The sequence below is a fragment of the Rhododendron vialii genome, chromosome 12a (genome assembly GCF_030253575.1).
Source record: "Rhododendron vialii isolate Sample 1 chromosome 12a, ASM3025357v1".
NCBI classification, from domain to species: Eukaryota; Viridiplantae; Streptophyta; class Magnoliopsida; order Ericales; family Ericaceae; genus Rhododendron; species Rhododendron vialii.
Window position 1 is genome coordinate 25,049,409 of NC_080568.1, and position 25,116 is coordinate 25,074,524.

Sequence of the window (25,116 nt, forward strand, 5' to 3'; positions counted from 1 at the left end):
AAAAATTCGCAATTCATGATACACAATATATGCTAGTATGAGAGGAAATATAAACTTCATATGAACGCTCTACAATTTATTTGGTCACGAGCTTAGACCAAATGTGGACTTGTGTGAGTGTGATTCCAAAAAAATTACTACCGTTATCCAAATTGGTAACTTTCCACCAAGTGCTAACGTGGACATGGAAAATAATAATAGCACAAGACAAGATTATGGCAATTTCCACAAGCATTATTAAGTCAAAACCCATTGCATTATTAAGACAAGACTTCTTTTCTTTTTATCTTTTGTCCAAATAAAGACTTGTAAGTCAAGTGGTGGGCCGAATAATATTTACATATATACATATATATATATATATATATATATATAATACTAATATAAATGAAGACCTTCAGGTCTCCCAATAGTCTCTTATTCAAATGGACTGTTTGGTTTGATAGTATGGTAGAACGTTATGAATGAATTCTTACATAACCTTGCTCAAGATTACAAGCGTGTCATTATGAGCAATATGAAGGAAATTGATTTTCGTGCTCCACTTTTTACTGATAGCGTTCCACTTTTAACGTGAAGTTCATGAACAAAATGGAACGTTATCAGTAAAAAGTAGAGCGCGGATATCAATTTTCCAATATGAATTCTCAAGACTGCTAATTTTGTCACTCCTTTTTTTGTTAATGTAACTCCTCTGCAAATGTATTTTTTGTGCAAAAATATATTTGCAGGAGAATGACGTTTAAAAAAAAAAGTGGCAAAATCATTTCTCATTCTAAATTAGTGAATAATGATGGTGGTGTTATCTACAAGAATATTAGGAGTAGAATAGTATTTGCAAGTACAAGTTACAATCAATAAGGAGTCAGAGTCAGAAATTTTGGTTTAGGGTGAAAATGTTTCTTGAAATTATGTACGACATTTTTTGTAATAATAATTTAAATTTATCGTTTACGAGAGTACAAATATGAAACGTTACATGCACATCGAGAGATTTTAACTTGATCTAAAACAACTCTTGATGACTTCTTCTATATCAAGAACGATACATGAAACGATCATTTGTTATGCAAAAGATTAAGATGTCTTTTTCATTTATCGAAGTGACGATGTAAAGTACTCCGTATCAATTATGAATTGATTCTCGTTCAACTAAAACAATTTCTTCACAATCTACGTAGAAGAATTTGCATGTGTATTTTGATGAAATGCTTGGGGCAATTTTATACCTTCAATACTAATCTTAGGGCACTTTTACTGGGTCAAATTTATTTATTTATTTATGATATGAAGCTATAAATCATGATCTCTAACCATAATATGGAAAGCTAGGGTGGGGTCAATACAATGTGTACATCCGCCCTTGCTATCAACAAGTTTGTTGAGTTTTATTAATCAATTATGTCGGCTCGTATGCAATATGCATGCACAAGTTTTGCTAATGTCGATTCTCACAATAACACCACGAGCTTCATAAGTCCTATCCTCCATGGAACCATGAGCTTGATTATGAAAAAGACCCGAGTTTATAGTGCTTGTTTTGTTTTTGGAATAGGGAAGTTCCGGAAGTGGGGGAGTTGTTATGCGGCACTGTGCTATGCGGCATCCGGTTCGTCCGTTCGGCAATCTAATTGTTCAGATTTCATCTTGGCAAATGAACGACTCAGATTGCTCGAATGATGAGGATGAGATTTGGACCATTGGATTGCCGAACGGACGACTCGGATACCGCACAGCACCATCCCCAGTTCTTTCCGACTAAGTGGAACCACCCCCAGTTCTTTCGGACTAAGTGGAACCACGACTAAATGTACGAGTCTCACGTAAATGTGTGGTATTAAAGGGTGGTTGTGCCCAAGAGGCACTAAATAATTACTCTATAAGAAAATACGACTAGCTATTTAAATATTTACACTGAAAATTCTTCAAAAAACTTAAGCCATTCGGCTGGTCAACTCTCCAAAACAAGCATTTATTCCACTCAAGAAGAACAAAAATCGTAAGCGGTCATCCTCGCTTGGCTTTGAAAACCAGAGAAGTTAAATGCTTTTACATCTCAAATTGGAATTATAGACAGACAAATACTCCCATACAAACAAAATACTCCACAAAGTGATTGTTAAGGTGGTAATAAAATTGAAACTTAGGCCCCGTTTGATAACAATATTAGCACTTGAGACATGGGACTACTAATACTGTGTTTGGTAACCCAAAATGAGTTGAAATTATTAGTCTTTAGGACTAGCAAGATGGGTATTTAGGGGATATTGAGAAGGGCCTTTCCCACTTAGTATTAACAATCCAATCTCCTCCTTGCCAATGCAAAAATACGAAAATAGTCTTCACCAATCCCATCTCCATACCAATCCTATCCCATGTGAAGGGCAAAAACGAAAATGTATACTATCTATCAAATCCTATCCCATGTAAAACAAACATGATATTAATAATCCCATCATCTAATCTCATCTCAAACAAACATACTCATCACCAATCTCATCTCCTTACCGATCCTTTTTCATTACCAATCTCAATCATAATCTCATTTCCTTACGAATCCCAACCATCTATCACTGTTATCAAATGAGGCCTTATGAAGTGAATAAAAGCTTCTAGCACTCCTAAACCTTTTGGTACAAATTCTGAGTCACAAGAATCTCTGTGCAAGCCACTGAGACAAGACCGTCTATGTACCACATTTCCAAAATATATTTCATTATGCGAGAGTCAAGACTCATAGTACATTGGATACGCAAATGGATTGACAGCTAAGTGCCCTATACTCCTTGCATCATGTCAGCTAAGTGCCCTATGCTCCTTGCATCATGTGAGGGATCAAACCCCGCCAGTCCCATCACTTTTTTGCTAGATTAGGAGTAGTAGAATAGGATTTGGCTTGTCCCGGACAAAAAAAAAAAAATATTGTACACCGGATACAACCTACTCCAAGTTTACAAAGAGTTCCCTGAGGATGAGGTAAGCTATAGGGTTACACCATTGCAAATACTTATCAAATAGCAAATGCATACAAAACGAGTTCTTGGGCAGGGTTGCAAATATCCCCTAGTATTGCGTGCACCAAATGTAGCTACACTAAGTTATATGCAAGCTGGACCTGGCCCCCTCTGTTGAGTTGCAAATTAGTGCTAAGAATCCGGCTATAACCTTAGCTTAGAAAAACTTGGAGTGGCTCCAAATTTGGTTGATTTCTTAGTATTTCCTAAAGTCAATCTTGCTAAATGAACTGTCCAAGCACTAACCTCACCGGAAGTGTAAAACCACTCGATACAGTTATCACAAAGTCGAACAATACAATTGATATTACAGTAATGGTGGAACAAAATACACCAGATCCAGAGTGAAAACACAGGTATCATACTTTACGTAGTTAGTCGAGACTCGAGAACAATATTTTACATTGCAAGAACAAAGAAAACAATGGGGGCAATCCCAATTCATTCTATAACACTTAATGATGAGAAAGCTTGAAGTATAGGATAAGGATAATGGCAAGGACAAGAGCGGCAATTACGGAACCAACGATCAATTTGTTCCTGCTCATCCTTCTAGACATGGCGGTTAAGATCTTTTTACTTTTATCAATGGCATCATCTACCCCATGAAGCTGCAAATGGAAGAAAATCATCCATTGAGAGATGCCCATTATGGTTCCGACAATTATGAACAAGTTTGGTTCTCCGAAGAGGAAAGGATTAGGAAAAGACTCATTTAGGTGCATGCATATTGTGTCTAAGTGAGGATCACAGATTAATTCGAACTAAGCAGAATGCCGAAGCAATTAGCTAGGGGGGAGCGTGTACGTGGGGAATGGAACAAACATCGAGCTAATGACATACCTTCCTATGGGAATGTAGAAGAGTGTCTCGTTGATGATGCAAATCTTGAAGGATCGAGACACCAAGCTCTTCTGTCTCCAGCATAGTTCTTCTACTCTCCATGATCCTATCGCTCGATTGATTTAGTCTCTCGGTTGACATTGCCAGTCTTTGTCGCTGATCCACAGAAACCTGTACATTGCATATCAGTTAATAAAAGTTTCACCACCAAATGTATTGACAATGCAAACACAATTGTATTTGGACACTGTATGATGAGATGAGCCATGCACCCACAAATGAATGCTTATTTTTTCACATGATAACAAAAGCAATCTCTCAAATATGCAGCATCACCACACCCACAAGCAGACCAAAATTTAATTCCAAACCACTAAAGAGAAATCTTGCATGGCAGTCATAAAAAAGAGGAATGCTATTCAAGTGGAAGTAACAAACAAGGAAAATCAACATTACTTGTGACCTGGATGAGTTCTTCAAGCCATCATTCGATCAATACACATTCAGTTGATCATATATTGCAAAAGAGTACCTAACATGGGTCCGAATTAAGATTTTTATGTATACCAAAATAAGAGTATTGGACATGTGTCCGGCACATGTCGGGCATAGGGATGGCATTCGGGGCATTCGGGGCGGAAATTGGGTTTTCCGTCCCCGATCCCCGAACCCGAAGTTCGGCCCATATCCGCCCCGATCCCCGAACGGGGAGGGAAGAATGAAACCATTTCCGAGCCATTCGGTTTTCGGGTAATCCCCGAACCGAACGGATACCCGATCAGTATTCTAATCCAAACAAAAAAAAAATTTAAGTCAAAATCGATGAATATCACTCAATTTTTGATCGAACCATTTACGAAAAATCAAATGGTAAATTGCAGACCTTCATAGCAGGCATATTGAAGTACAAAAACAGATCTGAATATAAACCAAAAACCACTAACGATCTGATTGAATATACAGGAGTAATAAACTAGTAACAAATCTGATTGAATAAAACAACTAACGATCAGTAATCAAGGGAAAAATAATCAAATAAACCGATTCATCTTCGAAACGGTTGTTCTTCACTTCAAAACGACATCGCAAAGATCGACGACTTGGGGATTGAGAAGAGAGCCGGAGATGAGAGAGAGCCGGAGATGAGAGAGAGCACCTCGTCGCCGGAGATGAGAGAGATAGATGTCGAACGGAGAAGAGGCGGGGGTTGCTGTTTCGCCGAAGATGAGAGAGTGAGAGACTTACGGCTCAGAGAGAGAGAGAGAGAGAGAGAGAGAGAGGTCAGGAGGATCAAAAAATCGCCGCCTCTCCTTCAGGACCCTTACTGAGAAATGAGAAATGAAGTTGAGACTGGAAAACCCTAAACATATGTGTATATATATAGGCAGGGGTAATTTTGTAATTTACTATTTCGGTTCAGTTTGGTTCGGTTCGGTTCGGTTCGGTTCGGGTATCGGTTCGGGTATCAGCTGAACCAGAACCGAACCGAAACCCGTTCGGTTATTCTGTGTGCCAACCATACCCGTATCAACGGGGAAAATTTCGGTTATGATTCGGGGAAAATTTCGGTTATCGGTTCGGGTACCCATCGGTTCGGTTCAAATTGCCATCCCTAGTCGGGCAACATGTCACCTTCCTTGAAGTGTCGGTGCTTCTTAGGTCTTGGCTCACCAATAAAGAGTTTTCTTTAGTATTCGGCTATTTGACTGATCCACTACTATTATCGACTTGTTGCATCTTCAAAAAATACCTTTCATAGTCTCTTTTACATCTCCACAGTGTAATGTTTGTCTTTCAGTAAATATCCCCTTGACTTGCAGATCTAATCAATGTTGTAACAAAAAGCTGATGTAAAGTACAATAAAGACGTACCGCTTGTCCATCTGCCATTCCAGACTCCAACAACTCTTCACGGGAAACCTGATTACCCGATGAGAGTTTCTTAACTTCTCTTTTTAACTTGTTCAAATCAGCCTTGTATTCCCTTAGCTTAGCAAGCAGGACAGCTTTCACACTTGGCTGCAAACTTCTTGCCTCGAGATCCATTTTACGTATCTATTGAAACAAGTGAGAAGATCAGTACAAACTAAAATTATGAGATTCTTCTTGGAAACAAACGAACAAGACAAAGCACATGAATACCAAAACATCAGCATCATCCAGTCCAGCCTTCACTTCTGAAATCTTTTGCATCTTCTCCTCTGCTAATCCAAATAACATAAAGTAGATCACAGTTCCTTGATCATTTACAAAGATAATGTCTATGCCTTTCGACATCATAAACATGCACACAAAAACTAAAACCAGCACTAGCTGTTTCAGAAAAAGCAAGATCTGGTTAAACAAATATTTCCAAACCATACTTGCAAAGAATCTGACAGAACTTGAAATCCCAAAACAATTTTACTTGAGCAAATGAGATGTATTGTATAAATGGCAAAACTTGTCTAAACCCCTATCAACATGTCCAATTCACTGTCATACTTCGATCAGTGAAATGTTTTGCTAGGACCCTGGATGAAAGTGCCATATCAATAGAAGATAGGTTAATTTTTCCTCAAAACGCAATATGCTTCTGATCACATTACCTAACAAAAGAACTAAAATCTAATGTCAAGCCTACATCTTTAGGGTGGTTACAACCATATAAGGTGATCAGACTTCGAAGCAGACTGTAAATTTACATTCTTGAAACAGTTATACAGAGAAATAACACACCAAACTTGACACAATTAAACCTGTCTTTTAACAGGAAAAGCAACGTAATTTGCACTATGATAATGCACTAGGCAAAGTCAAAATATTGGGATATATAAACGAGTTTGAGACCTCTATCATGATTAATACGAAATGACTATTCAATAGATGTGATTTTTCATGTCAAGATTGTGAAATACAAGCTAAGAAGCACAGATACAGATTCGGGATGAGAAACGACATGATACAAACACACAGAGTACCCGTGCTTCATAGCCTAAACCTCTTGTATTTCTCGCGAGTTTGAATACTAACAACTCCATTTGATGTCGACATCTACGCAAACAGAACCTAAACAGGTAATACAAATGGTAATTCAACTAACATATAGTGATCGGAAAAAAGCATAACAGAACAAAGATTTAACCGAAAAATAAGCATGTGTAGAACCATAGTACATAGAAGCACAATTCTCCAAAACATTATAAAGATGTACTACTTTTTTTTTTTTTTACCTCCATCAAGAAGAAGACCAGATGAACTACATTTTCTGGATAAATTCGCAGAGAGCTCGCAGTACTGACGCTCGTATCCTTCAAAAACCTCACTCATCTCTCCTTCAAATCTCCCAACAACCTTGTCAGCAAAATGAAAGCCCCAAATCAAACGGTCAATTCCAATTCTACGATGAGAGAGTCTTCAAACACGACTACACGCAAAACATACCTATGTGGCCGTGTTTCATTGGCAACTGGCAACGGGATTAGATAGATTGCTAGTTTTCAACTACCAACGAGACACTCACACATAGGCATGTTGTGAGTACTAATTGGAATCTAAAAAGTAAAAACCCTAGTTCTGCATCTGTGCTAACCAAAACTCATTCAATCTGAGATCCACCTATGCGGCAGTGTTTCATCGGCAACCGGATGGATCGCTAGTTTTCAACTACCGATGATGGGACACTCGCACCTGGGCATGCTGTGCGACATGTTGGTGAATGGGGTTGTGGTCCAGACCCCTTCTAAGATCCACCAAAAATCGGCCGAAATCAAGATATTTTTTTTTAAACACCACGAATACTATTGGAATCTAAAAACCCTAGTTCTGCATCTGTGCTAACCAAATCGCATTAAATCTGTGATTCGCCAACAGCTAAATGATCCAACGATACGGACATGTGTTCCTATGTGTTTACGTGCGTGTATGAGAGAGAGAGAGAGAGAGAGAGAGAGAGAGAGAGAGAGAGATGAATTCACAAGGAGCATAAGATTACCAGGAAGCAAGAATTGTGAGAACAGAATACTTATCAAATCGATCGGACAGTAATTGTGGAAGAGTGTACGCACGCTACTGTGTGTTGTTGACGAACTTAACTGCCGTGTCGACGAGAACCGGACAATACCAAAACAAGCGGCCGTGTCGAGCGATACATTAGATTCCTTTTTTCTGTCCGGTTTTGCTAGAGTTGAGAGATCCGATAGAGCTTGAGGATCTGACGGCTCAATCTCATTTCGGTAGTCAACGATTGAGACCTGTTTATTTTTAAAATGGGATTAAAGTTGTTGAATACACGATCTGATGGCTCAAATCGTGCATAGCATAGAGGTATGCAGCAGCACTATCTCCCATTCTCCCCTAAATGGTGCTATTGATACAGTGCGTACAAACAATTTTTTGGGCCCATTTTGAGTCTCAAAAAAATGATCGGAGTCGTTCATTTTGTTTAAAATATTTTGCTTATAGTCCCTACAAAAAATAAGTTTGATCCGGTATCGGTAAGAATATTTACGAAACATCCAAAGCCTGAATTCTGGAGTAAAGTTTGGATGTTTCGTAAATACTCTTACCGATACCGGATTAAACTTATTTTTTGTAGGGACCATAAGCAAAGTATTTTAAACAAAATAAGCGACTCCGATCATTTTTTTAAGACCCAAAATGGACCCAAAAAGATATTTGTACCCACTGATACAGATTTTGTCTTTACCAGTAGCCTTTCTGTTCTCCCCCGCTAGCTTGTTCAATCAGTCCAACCCAATCTATTCTTTAGCAACTAGCGGTCTTACCCATTCAATGAACGGGGAAAGAAAAACATAAGTGAGAATCTTTTTTTTTTGTCATGTGCATCAATAGGTTATGGCTTTTGAAATTTACTCTCTTTTCTCGCCAAAAAATTAGAAAAATTCTACAAGAATAAAAAAAATAAAGATATAAAAAATAAGATAGTTTCATGGAAAATAAAGTTTATATGTGTCATGTTACTGATCGAACTTAATTTCCTTTTCAAACAAAATGAATTATATATTTTAGATAAAAATGTTTAATGATGAATAAGAAAATGAAAAATTGAGGAAATCCCATATAGGAGAGAGTTTCCTTTTTCTTTTAGGTCACTACACATTCTCATAGTATATATTATAGATAGATAAGGACATATTCCATCACAACACCAACCACACCCGCTTACGTGACAAATATAATAGGTTCAATTGAATTGAGTTTGTAAACCCGTTTAGCAAAAATGATGGACCTTAAAATATCACTTAAAATCAAGTCCGCCCGAGCTCATATAAAACACCAAAAATAATATGTATTATTCTCTCCGTCCTTAAATATTTAAGTGTCAAATTTAGACCTATAAAAAGATGCATTTTTCGTTAAAAAATTATTTTTTTCACAAATCCATAGATAACAATAAATTCTTTTAAATTGTGAAAAAATTAGTGGAATTTTTATATGGAAAAAATACATTTTTTAAGGCTTAGGTTTGCGTGCCAGATATTTCAAGCGGTTGACTCCTGCACTGGTTTTGACAGTGCCCGAACGTGGAGTTGGCTACTCTGTGTATTGCGATGCGTTATTTGTACAATGAGAAATTCAAAGTCTTTTCTGATCATAAAAGCTTGAAATCTCTTTTTTTAAAAAGAACTTAACTTGCGATAACGTCGATGGATGAAACACTTGGCGTTGGAGGATTACGATTTTGACTTACAATATCACTCGGGGAAAGCGAACGTAGTAACAAATGCGTTGAGTAGAAAACCAACACAACTTGCGAGTCTAGCTATCCATGAGTGGAAGATGATGAATGATATGGGCTTCGAGAAAGTTCGGGAAGAGGTTACGTTATGCAACTTGACTGTTCAATTGACTTTATCGACTCGAGTAATTTAGGGTCAACAATATGATGGGGAAGCGGAGAAATTTCGTACCAACTTCCTTAATGAAAATGCTCAAGAGGAGTAGATAATTCATGCCGATCAAAGTTTACGTTATAAAGAAAAGTTGTTTGTACCCATAAGAAAGATTTATGTATATGTACCACAATTAGCCCCAAGGTTTAGTTTGGTTGGATAGAGGGTTTGCTCCCCACACGATTAATCAGTCGAGGTCAGACCGTAAGACAAAAATTTCTTGCGAATTCCTTAGTCCTAGCATGGATGACCTGCATTTAATCGGCTCGGAAAAAAGATGAGCTGAGGCTCGCTTAAACTAGCCTGGATACCCCGTAATTGTTAAAAGGTATGGTCTCTATTGAATTTCTACTATTTTCAGTATAACATTACATCATCAACGACAAGGCACCAAAAATATGCAGCTATGTTCTGTCCTGGTCCTATTCAGGTATATCATTCTTACCAGTCGGAAAGGATCATTCAACCTAATCCAACGGTTTTAATCACATAACAATAACCAGTGTGGGGTTTGACCGGATTGTGCTTGTTTAAAAGTACGGTGTTTTATTTATATATTGAAAAATAAATAAATTTTCGTGTTTAACTTTGACACTCTACTTTGTATGTTGATCATGTGAGATTACAAAACAAAAGGTGAAGTGCTACCGGCTAAAATTGGAGTGTCAAAATCACATCCCTATTCTTTTACATATGAAACAAGGGTCATCTGGAGGCAATTGTGGGTGGGGAGTTGCAGTAGGAGGTTTCTACTAGGCGGGCGTGGTGGTCCGAGGTCGTTGGGTGAAGGAGGGGGCGAATATGAGAGCTTGAAAACAACTGAACACGACATTTATTGATCCTAAGGATCAATTTTCCAGTGCCGGGTGAGTATTACGTGGTGCCCGCTCAGCGTATTCTGGCTATCCATTTCGGTTTTTGACAGCTCGGAATTGGAGAGAGAAAAAGGATAGAGAGAAGAGAGAGAGTGGTCGGGTGAGAGGAAAGAGAGGGTTTCAATCTGGGTCATCCAACATACTTTTGGACGGCTCGGATGGGCTGCTCGGGCGCGGCGTAGGCACAGCCACATGGTACCCACCCGGTACCCAAAAATTGTTTCGAGAAGTTTGACAACAGTTCACTTTGAAACGAAAACAGCTATGGTTGTCTGTGAACAAAACGAAAACGGCTACGGTTGGGGTTTTGTAACCATTTCCCCCTCTGTTTTCTATTTTTTTTGTTTTTCCAAATCTCTAAAAGTAAGAAAGGAAAGTATGTTTGGTTGCTATTTCCAGATTTTTTTCGTTCCTATTCTCCTTTCTCGGAAAAGGGGAGACGAGCATCTCTCTCGTAAAATATGACACGGATAGAAAACGAGAAGCATAACTCTATCTAATTTTACGACTCATATCTAGTTACATTCCGCTCAAATTTGATCTTTCGTACGGGCCTGAATGAATGTGCATTCGAAATTGAAATCCAATTTTAACATAGCTTCCTTCCCAGGTATGCATGTTTCCAAAACATCTTTCATGCACATTCATTCCAGGAAGTCTATTGCATTCAGCGTCGAAAAAATACAGTAACAGGGATCTTTTCTTCCCTTTTAGAGAACAATCACTCAATTCCTCTCCCCTTTCTGTTATCTCCACAAAACCAAAAAGTTGCACTGGTCAGAGTATTGTGTTAGTGATCTTTCGGGCAGAAATTAGTCCTTGTGTTTTCCTGCGATTCTTATTACATGTTATCTGGGCACCTCCGCCAGTTTAAACTCAGGATTCCAAAGCTTCCTTACGCAATCACTTGTTTCATTTCCTAAAACGGATTGAAAATGGGAAGCATATGGTAACCAACTAGAGCCTAGAGGCATTTTACCCATATGGTAAAAGACTAAAGAGTCGCCTCCGCAAACCATAATTAGAACATTATACACCTAAATGAAAGCACAAAATGCATGCTAATTCTGATCGACAAAAATGAAATGCATGCATAATCCCATTCAAAACCTCTGGTTTGTTGAACAAGCCCTAAACTCCGTGATGGTGCAACAGTTGATTTCTTGGACAGTAGATATCGAGTTTTGTGGAACCTTTGCGTGAAGCAAAAGGCCCGATTCACGCAGAAGACTTTCTGGTTGTCGTCGGTAGTTTTTGTTTTGTGACTATTATCAATAGCAGCTTATTTCAATATTTTTCGTCTTATTTTAACTATGATTAGTAGCCTACGATTTAGTGGTTTAGCATTAGAGTATCATTAGTTGTATTTTGTGTTTGTTGTGAACTAGGGATATGTCTGTGTCAGTTTTTTCTTCCTTATTCCCTTCCCATTCAGCATCCCTTAGCAGATGGAAAATTCATATGATGGCATATCTTTAACCTTTTTCGTGATAAGTGACAACATCTCTCATCTTGTTCCGCTAGAAATAAGAGTCTTGCAAATTGGTAAATGAAGCAGGTCATAAACTGAATCAATCATGAAGAGGTCTATAAATTGGTGCAGTTGAAGTCACAAAATAAAGAATTTACACAAGAGCAAGACCTACGGACTCCAAATATCGAGAAAAGAAACTAGCACTGCTACAATGATGGATACATCTCAAAAATGGTAGACAGCAATGATAAGACATAAAAGGAGTAACAGTTTACGCTTCTCTTTGGGGTAAAACTGTTAAAGGAATATTTCCGAATCACAAAATTATATTCACAGATTTTCTGAAATTTTGAAGCAATTAAATCACACAGTTCATTCTGGAGCAGTGGAGCCAAACTGTGTATACAATTTTATTGAATGCTATCATAAGATGTACAGCTGATGAAACAACATGGATACAATGACTTCAAGAAATTTTGTATCAACTATAATTGACAACAACAACAACAAAACATGACTTTTCACAGAAGGAATATAAATTATTCAATAATCTTGGAGTTACCAGCTTTCAGATGTCATGGCCCGCAGCTCCTGTGTTATTGACCATCGAAGGTGAACTTTTAAGACCAAGATTCTTGGCATCCTCATTGCAACATACCAGCATCCACCTTTTATCATTTATCAGAAAAAACTTGCAAAATCCTAGAGAAGGTATCACTCGGTTTCCAAAGATCCAGAGGAAATGGTCATGGCTTCTAAAACCGGTTGGCTCTCTCCATTTAAAGCTTCCATATTGTAAGATGATCTACAACTAAAGTAAAATACCGCGCTCATCATCGAATCGATAAGCACTACAAACGAATACATAAGCACCAAAAGGGGTGCTTCCCATATCCTTGAAGTCCCATCTCCATAGCTCAGAGTCTTCACTCGATGCTCAAATAATCCTTCTATGAATGCCATACCAATTGTTGACCCAAGAAATATCATAAGACCAACCTGAGTCTGGCCCCTAATCAGGACACTAGCTCTGAACAAAGCCTGCGGGCCTGAAACATCTTCCAATACAGAGATTACAATGGCGATGTTACAAATTATGATGGCATTTGCGAAAATGATTGAGAATGCAAGTCCCACTATCATTGCGGGATAAACAATTAAATCAGAAGCAACCCCCATTATCGAAAACAAGCTGCTCACAGCCACAAGGAGAACAAGAAACAGCGTGAGGCAACCAGAAATCACCCCACAAACCCACAAGTACGTCAAAACGACGCGTCTCCAAATTTTAGTGCCAATTACATAAAACTTGGACGCGTCGAACGTTTTTCTCGAATAAGTACAGTCCACAGAGTAGACAACCGCGGCTTTTGACAACAGAGACAACGTGATGAAGAAAGGATAGCACATTGCAGACGAAACGACCATCTCTGCAAACTTTTGGCACGACTGTTTGATAAACGACCAGAGAGGGAGTCCACTGGACTCGACCACTAACAACAGCCTTATGGTCAGCCTCTTGACAATGGACTGATCCACCAACACATTTGATAAAACAAGGGCCGATACAGGACAAATAAGCAATGCAGCTATGCACGTGAATCCCATCAAATTGTACCGAAGAATTCGAACGGTTTCCCTCAAAATCTCGAGGGCACTGGTTGAATAAAACTGATGATCATATCTAACACCATGGTCCAATGATTCCAATTCGAAGGTTTCGAGATCTGGGTCATCATGCCTCGCCTTTCTAGGACTAATTCCGTCAGAAAGCTCCATTTTTTTTCTTTGAAATCAAACAAATCTCGAGAAACTACTCAAAAATCAACGAACAAAGACAAAACCAACCCCTCATTAACATACGCAGAAAATTCGCAAAGACGAACCAAAGCCCCAATTTGTTTTCATTGCACCGACCCACAATTTACAAGCAATCAACTAACAACATACCCAAAGAATTTCCAAAGATATAAAGCAAAGCCCAGTTCATCTTACCTCACAAGCAATCAATGCAGAATTTAAAATGCCCTCAATCGGATCTGAACCCACAATTCACTCGTGGGTATAGTTTATATTTATATACGGAGATCTGCATTTAGGCTGGAGCGAGAAGCACGGGGCGAGGGTAGAGGAAATAGCGTGAGAGGGAAAAGGCGCTGAGGCAAGCACTCACGTCGGTGATGTGGGAAAGGGAGAGAATTGGGCGATAGAAATGTGAAGAAAGTGAAAGGGAAGGGAATGTATAGTGTGGGAGGGGAAGGCGTTTGTTGCGATTTTGGTTGGGATGAAAAGGATTGTCGTGGAATATGGACTTTTGGCGCTGGTCATCGGAATCTATTAGGCGAAAGAAAAACGTACATGAGTATTTAATTTTTTTCTTATGATTTGATTGGTAAGAAAGTTGTGAGATCCACCCCACAAAAATTTTAGTGGGATTAGGTTTTAAATAAAAAATATCTTGCAAAGAATATTAGAATTCGACAATTTGTAGATATATTATCTTGCAAAGAATTAGAAATTTTTTGAGGATTAGGTTTCATAGGCACGGGTGGGCAACTCGTCGTGTCATTGCTCGTGCCATGTCATTTCGAATATTGTATCTTTGCCAAAATACTTGTTAATATGAGCATATTTACTATATCAGTACTAACCCAACCTGCTTTAAACCGTCCTGTTTTGAGTTTGACACTATATTTTTTTTACTATATATATACACAATTGGACATGTAGCAATATTGTGGAGAACAACTTGTCAATTGGTACTTTGTTCTTAATCTAAGCAACATTTGGGGGCTTTGTTCTTTGTCTTTTAACTTGCACTATTGCCGAACTTGTTTTCAATATGCTTTGCAGCATTTGTAAGAGCTTTAGGCTCGTGTCTAGATCATAAACATTAGTCTCTATTAAGTTTTTATGCGTTTTATTTGCTACAAGGGTTGTTTGTCCTTATCTTTATATTTTTGGTTGAAATTCATTGCAAGTGTCTCTTGACTTTCATGAATGGACTCATTTCCTTGCTCAAAAGAAAAAAATGCCATAAATATGTATAAACACACATGGAAACATATATACAGTCCGTCTCCCGTAAGGACCACCTCATTTTAATAAAATGCGGACCTCCCTTTTCCGATTGAATTTCGATGATCCGAGCCGCTCAATGTGTTCAGAACGTGATTTTAAGGTTACCCGCAAGAAATCAGCAAAAAAAAATGACCAGGAAGGGCTTCATCCGAGCAATTTTTATTTGTTTTTTATCGAACGGTTCAAACAAAAACTACTCAGATGAAGCCCTTCCGGGTTATTTTTTTTGATGATTCTCACGGGTACCCTTAAAATCACGTTCTGAACACATTGAGCGGCTCAGATCATCGAAATTTGAACGGGAAATGGGAGAAATGAGGAGGTCCGCATTTTAATTAAAACGAGAACCCCCTCATTTGAGACTGACTGAACATATATATATATATATATATATATCTTCAGGTAAGGACCTTAAAATGAGGACCTTATAAGCGGACCTCCCAATTTCTCGCCTTTCCCGATCGGATTTCAATGATCCGAGCCGCTCTATGTGTTCAGAACATGATTTTAAAGAGAAATTGGCAAAAAAAATGACCGGGAATGGCTTGATTTGAGCAGTTTTTATTTGAACCGTTCGATAAAAAAAAAACTGCTCGAATGAAGCCCTTTCCGGTCTTCTTTTTTTGCTGATTCCTCGCGAGAACCATCAAAATCACGTTTTGAACACATTAAGCGGCTCGGATCATCGAAATTCGATCGGGAAAGGGAGGTCCGCATATGAGTCCCCTTCTTATAAGGACAATAAAATGCGGACCTCCTTTTCCCAATTGAATTTCGATGATCCGAGCTGCTCAATGTGTTCAAAACGTAATTTTAAGGATACCCGCGAGGTATCAGCAAAAAAAAAAGACCGGAAAGGGCTTCATCCGAGCAGTTTTTGTTTGTTTTTTTATCAAACGGTTCAAATAAAAACTGCTCAAATCAAGCCCTTCCCAATCATTTTTTTTGCCGATTTCTCGCGGGTACCCTAAAATCACGTTCTGAACACATTGAGCGGCTCGAATCACCAAAATCTGAGCGGGAAAGGCGAGAAATGGGGAGGTCCACATTTAAGGTCCTCATTTTAAGGTACTTACCTGAAGATTTCTATATATATATAGTCATATATATATATATATGGGGCGGTTCCGGAGACACCAAAAAAAACACCTAAAAAAATACCTCATAGTTACCAATCAAATTTTGATGATCCGAGCCGCTCAATGTGATCAGAACGTGATTTAAGGGTACCTCGTGAGAAATCAGCAAAAAAAATGACCAGGAATGGCTTGATCCGAACAGTTTTTTATTGAACGGTTCAAATAAAAACTGCTCAAATCAAACTTTTCCCGGTCTTTTTTTTTGCTAATTTCTTGCAGGCACCCTTAAAATCACATTCTGCACACATTGAACGGTTCGGATCATAAAAATTTGAACAGGAACTATGAGATTTAGATTTGGGGTGTTTTTTTAGATATTTTTTTAGGTGTCTCTTGAACCGTCCCAATATATATATATATATATATATATATATATATATATATATATATTCACACAGAAAGACATGAAGAGAGTAGTATTTTAAAATAATATGAAGATGATTTTGGCACTCCGAAATTTGATAACTGCACTCCAGCACTTGTATTTTATTGTTCATGCTATGTGTATCTTGAACACTAAAAGTCTAAAGGACGAATACTAGAGTGTGATTACCACAAAAAGGAGTGTCAAAATCAATTACTAGTAATAATATTAATCATTCAAACCTATTTCTACATTTTTTTGACAAAATAAATGCAGTACTCGAGCACATAAAAAATTCTTGCGGGTATAATTCAGGTTGTTCGCTGGTAATAATTTTGAAGGACATGAGTTGAAATAGATAGCATTATTGGGGTGTCAGAAAAAAATTGAAGACGTTGACAACTTAATTTAATCATACCATATCCTATAGCGGGATAGAGCTCTCTAATTTAAAGTAAAGTACGAGACGTTGACAACCTAATTTAACTAGTTATTGAAATTGTAATTTAGGGACCATAATAATAATATAAAGTGGGAAAGATACTCACCACCTTCCTCATTATCAAGTCAACCACTACCACCTAGAGGATCCAAAAAAAAAACAAACAAAAAACGCTGCCACCCATGTATCTTAAGGCTGCAAACTAGAGCCGAGCTCCAGCTTGAGTTTTGTCGAGCTTGAGCTCGGCTCGTTTACTAAACGAACTAAAAATTTGAGCTCGAGTCTTAACAAGCCAAGCTTAGCCATTTACTAAACGAGCTTCTTTGATCGAGCTGAGCCTCTCTTAACAAGCCGAGCTCTACTTAGCTCGTTTAATCGTTTACTAAACGAGCCGAAAATTCGAACTCGAGGTTAACTTGTTTATTAAACGAGCTGAGCTCACGAGCTGCTCGGTTCATTAGAGTAGTGATTTTTCTGCTACATATCAAAGAAACTCAATAAAACACCCAAAAAAGGAGTAATGGAGCTGTCAACCATACTAAAACTCAGAATCCTTCCGGGGAAGAAACAAAGAAAGAGTCCAAAGTTTGTTACCACCAAAACTTATCAGGTTAGGTGGCCACTGCAAGAGCATCTCCAACTGCCTCCGCAGTTATTCCGTTTTGACATTTTGCCGAGCCAACCTCAGAACTATATTGGAATTAAACTTCATGCTCTCCTTCTGGTTGACGATAAAATTGAGGAAATTAGAAGTAAAATAGGTTTGTGTGCATAGTTTTTTCTTCTTCCCTTTCGTGCTTAAAATTTTGAAGTCATCGTCTTGGTCGGATGGGAGAATTGGGTAAACCCCAATTTTCCTAATGCTTAGACTGTTGCTGGGGCATTCCTATATTTTGTGGTTTCAGCCTAGGAATTACTCCTACTGGAGAGCTCTAAGCCTCTAAGGGTGTCTACGGAAATGCTCTAAGGCTTGGTTTCACCAAAGGGATGCAACCCTGGGCTAATAAGGTGTGAAATTAGGCGTAGAATTGGCAACATCTTGGGTTTATCAACCTCGTTCATAACCCCAATATTGTGTTTGGAAATCCCAGGATTTTTCCTTAAAAATGGACTATGAAGTATGAAACCCCCCGGTTACGTTTGTTTGGTAACGGAGGGATGAGATCATAATAGTTTTTTCATTTTTTCTTCGCTTTGACCCATAATTTTAATGAGTTCATCAAACACTTCAACGAGGTTAACTCCACAAGAGGGAAGATTCAGCAACAACAAAACAACAAATATGGAAGACAAACATCATCCACAACATTTTCCAACTGACCGTCGAAACAACAGAAACCCGAAAGTGCAGAAACAAAAAAAACATACTCATGCAAAAGCAGAAAACGGATCTTAGACAAATGCCAAAAAACACGAAACAACATTCATATTCAGAAACTTGTACCAATAGCAAAAACATGTCCATAACCTTACATTATCCTGTACAACTTAAAACATGGAGAAATATTAGGCTAATCCAAAATGAGCAAGAGTGCCAATTAATATAGTTCTATAACCATAACATAACTACCGTTAAAATAATATATGTAGCTAAAAATTGGAGAACAAAAGATATAGTAGCCCCGAGGATGAACCAAACAAGATCAAGGCCACATCTTGATCATCAATCACATTTTGTGTGTGGAAGAGTCAGATTAAATTACACTTCCTTCGACAGTTGGTAACAATGGGACACGACTTTCATCCACAGGAATCGACCTTGAAAAGTCAAGTCTGTAAGCCAACGATCTATGGCCTCATCCCATTACCCAAGTTTCTTGAATAGAGCACGAGGATAACCATATAGTTGTTGGTCACAAGCTGCCCAAGTATCATAGATTCATAATTACCGGTGATACAGCCAACAAACACGGCAAAATACTATTTCTTTCCTGTTAGTTCTATTATACAATAACTTATTATATGCTGTTAAACACCAACACAAGTACATCACATAGGTCCTAATATAAAATAAGCATGAAAGTAGTGACTCTTGCTTCCCCACAAGTCCTTGCATAACTGGGCAACTATAGACATTCCAATGTTAAACAACATTTGGCACCATTAGAGTGAATTCTTATACATTATATAGAAAACATTGATTCAATCAAATTCCCTTGTTTTATGGTCATACATTCACATTTGTAATAGTTATAGAGAATAACATGTCAGTCCTATCTGATACTTTGTGAAGCATGTCCATCTCATATCTTTAATTTATGCATCTTTTAAATTTGTATGTAAATTTTGCACTGTGCATGAAAATATATAGTGCATTTTTTTTTATCTCCTATTTAGTGCGTTTAGATTTACGTGCGTTAGCTGTCAAAAGTCCTGAAAATTTGAAACTTCAATTAGTCTATGACCACACCCAAATACAAACCCACTCACATGATTTGTTGCCCCCACATACACTGGGTGTGTGGGATCCACAAATTATGTGAGTTAGTGTGTATTTGGGTGTAGTTGTAGCATGGTTGTTAAAACTTTGCGCTAGTTTTAATTCACTCGATCAAAATGGCCACCGGCAAAAGCAAAGACAAGAGCACTACAAAACCCACCCTGTGGAAGTACACAGGAACGAATTAACCAAGTGTACTTCCATAGGGTGGGTTTTGTAGTGCTCTTGACTTTGCTTTTGCCGGCGGCCATTTCGATCAAAAGAATTAACCAAGTGTGAGAAGAAAACTAGCGCAAATTTTTAACAACCATGCTACAACCACACCCAAATACACACTAACTCACATGATTTGTGGATCCCACACACACTTACACACCCAGTGGGGGGCACAAATCATGTGAATGAGTGTGTATTTGGGTGTGGTCATAGACTAACAGGAATTTTAAATTTTCAGGACTTTTGACACGTAAATCTAAATGCACTATATAGGAGATAAAAAAAAATGCACCGTATATTTTCATGCATGGTGCAAATTTACATCCAAATTTAAAACAAGCATAAATTAAAGATATGAGATGGACATGCTTCTTAAATCCTCACAAAGTATCAGATAGGACTGACATGTTATTCTCTATAACTATTACAAGCGTGAATGTATAACCATAAAACATGGGAATTTGATTGAATCAATGTTTTCTATTTTGCTAAAATCTTACATTCTACCAAATTACTAATACTATAATTATTCGTAGTAGATACTTGTCTAAAAACCTAACTTGCAGCCCTTCAAACATACCCTCCTAAAAGCAAGCACATCCACTCTTGTTCTGCTCAAAATGGCTAAATACCAAGTTTATGCACTCGGGGTTGTCCACAATCAGAGATGCAGCCCTCAACCTCTGGTTTCTCTGAAGTGGCAATGCCGTCAGTGCATCAATCACTTGCTTTCTTGCGTTAAGATAAGTCTTGAGCTTACCCCGTCTCATGAGAATTTATCTCCCATCCTAGTTTTAGTGTTCTCAAATAAAGTCCCAAATGCATATCATCGATATCAGTCGGCTCTTTTGATATTCCCTTGCTTGTCCTCTTCTCACTTCCAAAAAATTGTAGAAAAAAGACGAGCAGAGCTGAAGATGATGTACAATGAGAGGGTCTAAGTTTTTCTGCTAAGTGGGATTTCAGAGTTTTCTATCAAAATTTCGACCCCGACATAAAGAAATTGATATCCCAGATCGTTCCAATCCAATTTCTTCTCAGGTAATGAGTCATGGACTAATATTGGACCCAAACAAAATGCAAGCAGGGATGTAATTTGCACTGGTCTGCAGCAGAGTCCAAAAATAGACACTGTTCATGATTTATATTATGTCTCAGCAGAAAATAGAACTACCCAACCAAGTGAAGAGGCTGAGAGAAATTCATGAATTATTTGACCTTGTCTTTGACAAGAACTAGCATCATATGTTATACACATGCGTTCACTATGTACTAGATGATGTGGTACCACAGCTCATACATGTGATGGTTACATCACCGTGCTATTTGGAAATACAAATTGGTAGCATAACAATGAGACATCACCAGTTCTTTTATGAGCAGCACCTCTACTTAATTGCTTCCACAATATTGAACAGGCTCATCAATAATCCGACATAGAACAATAAACTCAACACAACACAACACAATCATCAGTCCTCTAGAGGTAAAGGAGAATTAATAAACCAAAGTACTAAAAGCACTTTGAAGCTTTAAGTAGGATTTTCACCTGTTCCCCACAGTCATCGTGCGTTGTTTCTTATAAGAAAAGACTAACAAACTCCATTACAAGCAACGAAACAGTTATCCATCAAACCACAAGTAATATTGAGTCAAAAGAAAAGCCACTAATGACAGACAAACCAAAGTACTAAAAGCACCGTCATGCTTTAAGAAACCTGAAATTTTTACAAAGACATTGTTCTTACAAGCTACTGTTCCCCACAGCCATCATACGTTGTTTCTTATATTTTAACAAAAGACTTACAAACTCCATTACAGACCAAGAGACAGCAACCCATCAAAGCGACAAGTTATGATTTGGTCACAAGGCAAGCCACTAACCTCAAACTCATCAAGCTTGGGGGGCAACAAAGACGACCTGAGGGACCTTTGCATCATCAAAAGGCAAGCTAACATACTCACGTGCGAACTCCTCAGCAATCTCCCAGGCCAATTCCCCATGTAAAGCCTTGCAATACATGTACAAAACAGCATGTGAGGCCACGCTGTAAAGCATAAGCACAGTCACAAAGCTCGAACCCGCCACCGTCTGCGAAACGAAAGACAAGCAGCTCCACACATCACCGAAATCACTAGCCCCAGAGCCAAAAACCCACACGAAGAACCCGATCACGGTCCCAAAAAGCAACCACAAGGACAGGAACACGAGTTTCATCCCCCTCATCAGGTGAGCGCTCCGCCGCAGCGGCTCCAACCCCCACTTGGATTCCACAACCACAACCACGGAGGCCAAAGCCCAGTTCACCTTGAGGTGAACCAGCACCAAAACGAGGAGGATCAAAACGACACTGGAGAGCGCGAGGAAGTAGGGATTCGAAGCGTAATCGATCTCCTCAAACCCTAGGAGGGTTTGGAGGGCCTTGGTAACGAGGAAGGGGAAAGCCCCGAACGCGGAGATTACGAGGGCGAGGAGGGTGTGGTAGGCCGCGGAGGTCGCGAGGAGGGGGAGGAAGGAGGAGAGGAGGGTTCTGGCGGCGGAGAGGAGCTTGACGGGTCGGCCGTAGAAACCGTGGTAGGTGCTGTAGGTGATGGTGACCGCGGCGGAGAGGGAGAGGAGGAGATATAGGAGGAGGAGGGGGAGGGCTAGGGTTTGGTTGAGAGGGCGGGACTGGGAGTGGCGGAGGAGGGTTTGGTGGGGCTGGTGGGGGGAGTGGGGGGAGAGAGAGAGGGTGGATTGGAGGGTGGGGAAGATGATGAGAGAGAAGGAGAGGGGGAGGAGGAAGAGGACGGAGAGGGCGAGGAAGTGGCGGGAGTGGGCGTTGATGATGCGCTTGGTTTCGGAGAGGACGCCGCAGAGGTTGAGGGCGCGGCCGATGGTCGCCATGAGGAAGCAGGGCTGATTGATTTCTAGAGAGAGAGAGAGGGAGATATGGGTATTGGAGTGTCGTGCAGAATTGGGAAGGGATTGGTTTCAGTTTTCAAGGTGTGGCGTCAGGCGAAAAATTTTTCAGTGCTGGGTGAGGGTGCCTGAGCAGTTTATTCGGACCGTTCAAAACTATAAAATGTGTTAAACGGTTTAAATTAAAACCTTCTCTCTCTTCTTTTCTTTCACCCCACTATTCTTTTCAAATTTGAGCCGTCTAAAATAGAAATAGACAGTCTAAATATGCCAAACGACCACCATATAATACCTACTGGACACTGAAAAATTTCTCACGTCAGGCACGTGCAAAGGAGGAAGGGACAAGCTCTCAGGGAAACGGGAGGGGCCTGTTGTGGACTCGCCTCCCCCCAGTCTCTCTTTCAGTTTTGCGTTTCGTGGACTCATATAGGGTCCGAGTTGATGATAAAAACCGTTCATCTAATCTAAAAAATGACAGTTCATTGGATTTGTATTGATATCCGATCGAAACATATGAACTTGCAACCAATGGGGTTCCTATCCAGTGTGTCCAACAGTATTTTCAACAAATAAATGTTTTACGATTAGGTAACAACACAAATTCGATGAACGTGATTTTTGGTATGGTCGTTCGTCTCGACTTGATCTACATGATGAACGATCCCGATTGTTGATGTTGGCCCTACATGGGCCTACAAAATGTAAACTGGAGTGAAGAAGCATCCATTAGTACGGGCTTGTGATGCAAAACGTGTAGAGACGAATTTTGATAATTTGATTACTGTAAATTAAAGTCCCAATAAATTGTTGGGCTCCTTGTTGATAAGGACATACTATAGGATTTAACAAGCAATTAGTCCATCTAAAGTATTTATGGCGGCTCCAGTCATCATAATCACACGGCGTTTTCAAAAACATTTCAGAGACGAAGAAACCTAATCGCCGTCGTCATCGTCGAACCTTTCACGGTCGTCATCGTCGATCCTTTCATCGTCACTACCATCATCGTTATTGTAGTCATTCTTTTCACCATCGTTGTCATCATCTTCGCTGATTTTCGACCATTTCAACAGGTAACTTAACTTTTGTATTCGTCGCTATCGTCAGTGTCACTAGCGTCATTCCGATCGTCATCACTTTCCTAGGGTTTTAGCGTCATTTTCGTAGGGTTTTAGCTTCATTTACTGGTTTTGTCACTTTCTTTATGTTACAGTCAGAAAATATGTTAAATATTGTGTAATGGAGTCTTCACATGTGTTGAAATTGTGATATTAATATCTCCTATTTTATCTATTTATTTAGTTTGTGAAATACCAATACTATTTATCTGAGATGTTATTATCTCTTGCTTCATTTTTGCGAATACACTACATTTCTGGCAGATAGAGTTATCTCTTAGTTTATTTTGTTAGGGTTTTAGCGTGCACTTAGTCTTATATATTGTGATATTATTATCTCTTGCTTTATCCACGTTCGAATGTGTGTACATTGTAGGATTTTAGCGTGCACTTAGTCTTTTATTAAGTTTTCGATGAGATAACTTTATCTCTTTATTAAGTTTGTGAGATACCAACACTATTTATCTAAGATACTGTTATCTCTTGCTTCATTTTTGCCAATACACTATATTTCTGGCAGAGAGGGTTAGCTCTTAGTTTATTTGGTTTATTTGGGAATTGAATTGGCTGAGATAGAGTTATCTTTTAGTTTATTTTGTTAGGGTTTTAGTGTGCACTTAGTCTTTTACATTGTGATATTACTATCTCTTGTTTTATCCACATTTGCATGTGTATACATTGTACTACCAATAAATATTTTCGATGAGATAACATTATCTCTTTATTAAGTTTGTGAGATACCAACACTATTTATCTGAGATAATGTTATATTTTGCTTCATTTTTGCCAATACTCTATATTTTTTGCAAATAAAGTTATTTCTTAGTTTATTTGAGAATTGAATTGGCTAAGATACTGTTTTCTCATCTGTTTTAACAAGAAGAAGATTTAAAATAATACAAAACCTTGAAAACCCCCTCGAAAGCCCCAAAAGATTCAAAATGTTAGTCCACAAGAAAGACTACAAAGAAACCGCAACAACAACAACAAAAAGAAGTTATAAAAACAAGGAGTGAAACAACAAAGAAAAGGAAAAACAAAGAGCAACAACTGGAAGAGGAAGAGATAGAAGTTAAACCAAATAGGAGAACAAAAAAACAGAAAAAGCAAGAAGAAGAAGAAGAAAAAGAAGAAAATGAGGAGGAAGATGACATAAAAGAGGTGAAGAAAGAGGAGGTTAAACCAAAACGTTTGCAATATAGGTAATTTCTTGGTGTGTCATTATACAATAACCTGAAAGTGTTATTTTTCTGAGATACTGTTATCTCTTTCATTTTTGTTGATGTACTGCTATTATCTTGTATCTTTTAT

At 38.6% G+C, this 25,116-nt stretch overlaps 3 protein-coding genes across 8 annotated transcripts; all 3 read right to left on the minus strand.

The window, feature by feature from the left end:
• Positions 1–3,291: 3,291 nt before the first annotated feature.
• LOC131311184 (vesicle transport v-SNARE 12) lies at positions 3,292–8,031 on the minus strand. 6 transcript variants are annotated; one of them, XM_058338531.1, is made up of 6 exons: positions 7,831–8,031; positions 7,070–7,190; positions 6,000–6,058; positions 5,730–5,912; positions 3,858–4,028; positions 3,292–3,625 (listed from the first exon to the last, which is right to left on the minus strand). In XM_058338531.1, the coding sequence occupies exons 2-6, from the start codon at positions 7,164–7,166 to the stop codon at positions 3,470–3,472; spliced, it is 666 nt and encodes a 221-aa protein (XP_058194514.1). In that variant the 5' UTR covers positions 7,167–7,190; positions 7,831–8,031; the 3' UTR covers positions 3,292–3,469. The 6 variants fall into 6 exon arrangements, with proteins under 6 accessions (XP_058194514.1, XP_058194511.1, XP_058194516.1 ...); XM_058338528.1 differs by having other exon boundaries at positions 6,000–6,061; XM_058338533.1 differs by having other exon boundaries at positions 7,455–7,832.
• Positions 8,032–12,486: 4,455 nt separating this feature from the next.
• On the minus strand, positions 12,487–14,451 carry LOC131311535 (uncharacterized). Its single transcript, XM_058339030.1, has one exon. The coding sequence runs from the start codon at positions 13,877–13,879 to the stop codon at positions 12,815–12,817; it is 1,065 nt and encodes a 354-aa protein (XP_058195013.1). The 5' UTR covers positions 13,880–14,451; the 3' UTR covers positions 12,487–12,814.
• A 6,954-nt stretch (positions 14,452–21,405) lies between these two features.
• LOC131310203 (uncharacterized) lies at positions 21,406–22,934 on the minus strand. The gene has a single exon (XM_058337109.1). It carries the CDS (start codon positions 22,667–22,669, stop codon positions 21,677–21,679), a length of 993 nt encoding a protein of 330 aa, XP_058193092.1. The 5' UTR covers positions 22,670–22,934; the 3' UTR covers positions 21,406–21,676.
• Between the last annotated feature and the right edge of the window lie 2,182 nt (positions 22,935–25,116).

Bases quoted from the DNA above. Each gene is read 5' to 3' on its own strand.
- LOC131310203 (XM_058337109.1), bottom strand. From the start codon at position 22,669: ATGGCGACCATCGGCCGCGCCCTCAACCTCTGCGGCGTCCTCTCCGAA.
- LOC131311184 (XM_058338528.1), bottom strand. From the start codon at position 7,166: ATGAGTGAGGTTTTTGAAGGATACGAGCGTCAGTACTGCGAGCTCTCT. The intron at 6,062-7,069 runs GTAAAAAAAAAA...TATTTGGATTAG, and splicing joins TGGTCTTCTTCTTGATGGAG to CAGAGGAGAAGATGCAAAAG. The intron at 5,913-5,999 runs GTATTCATGTGC...TTGTTTCAATAG, and splicing joins TGGATGATGCTGATGTTTTG to ATACGTAAAATGGATCTCGA.
- LOC131311535 (XM_058339030.1), bottom strand. From the start codon at position 13,879: ATGGAGCTTTCTGACGGAATTAGTCCTAGAAAGGCGAGGCATGATGAC.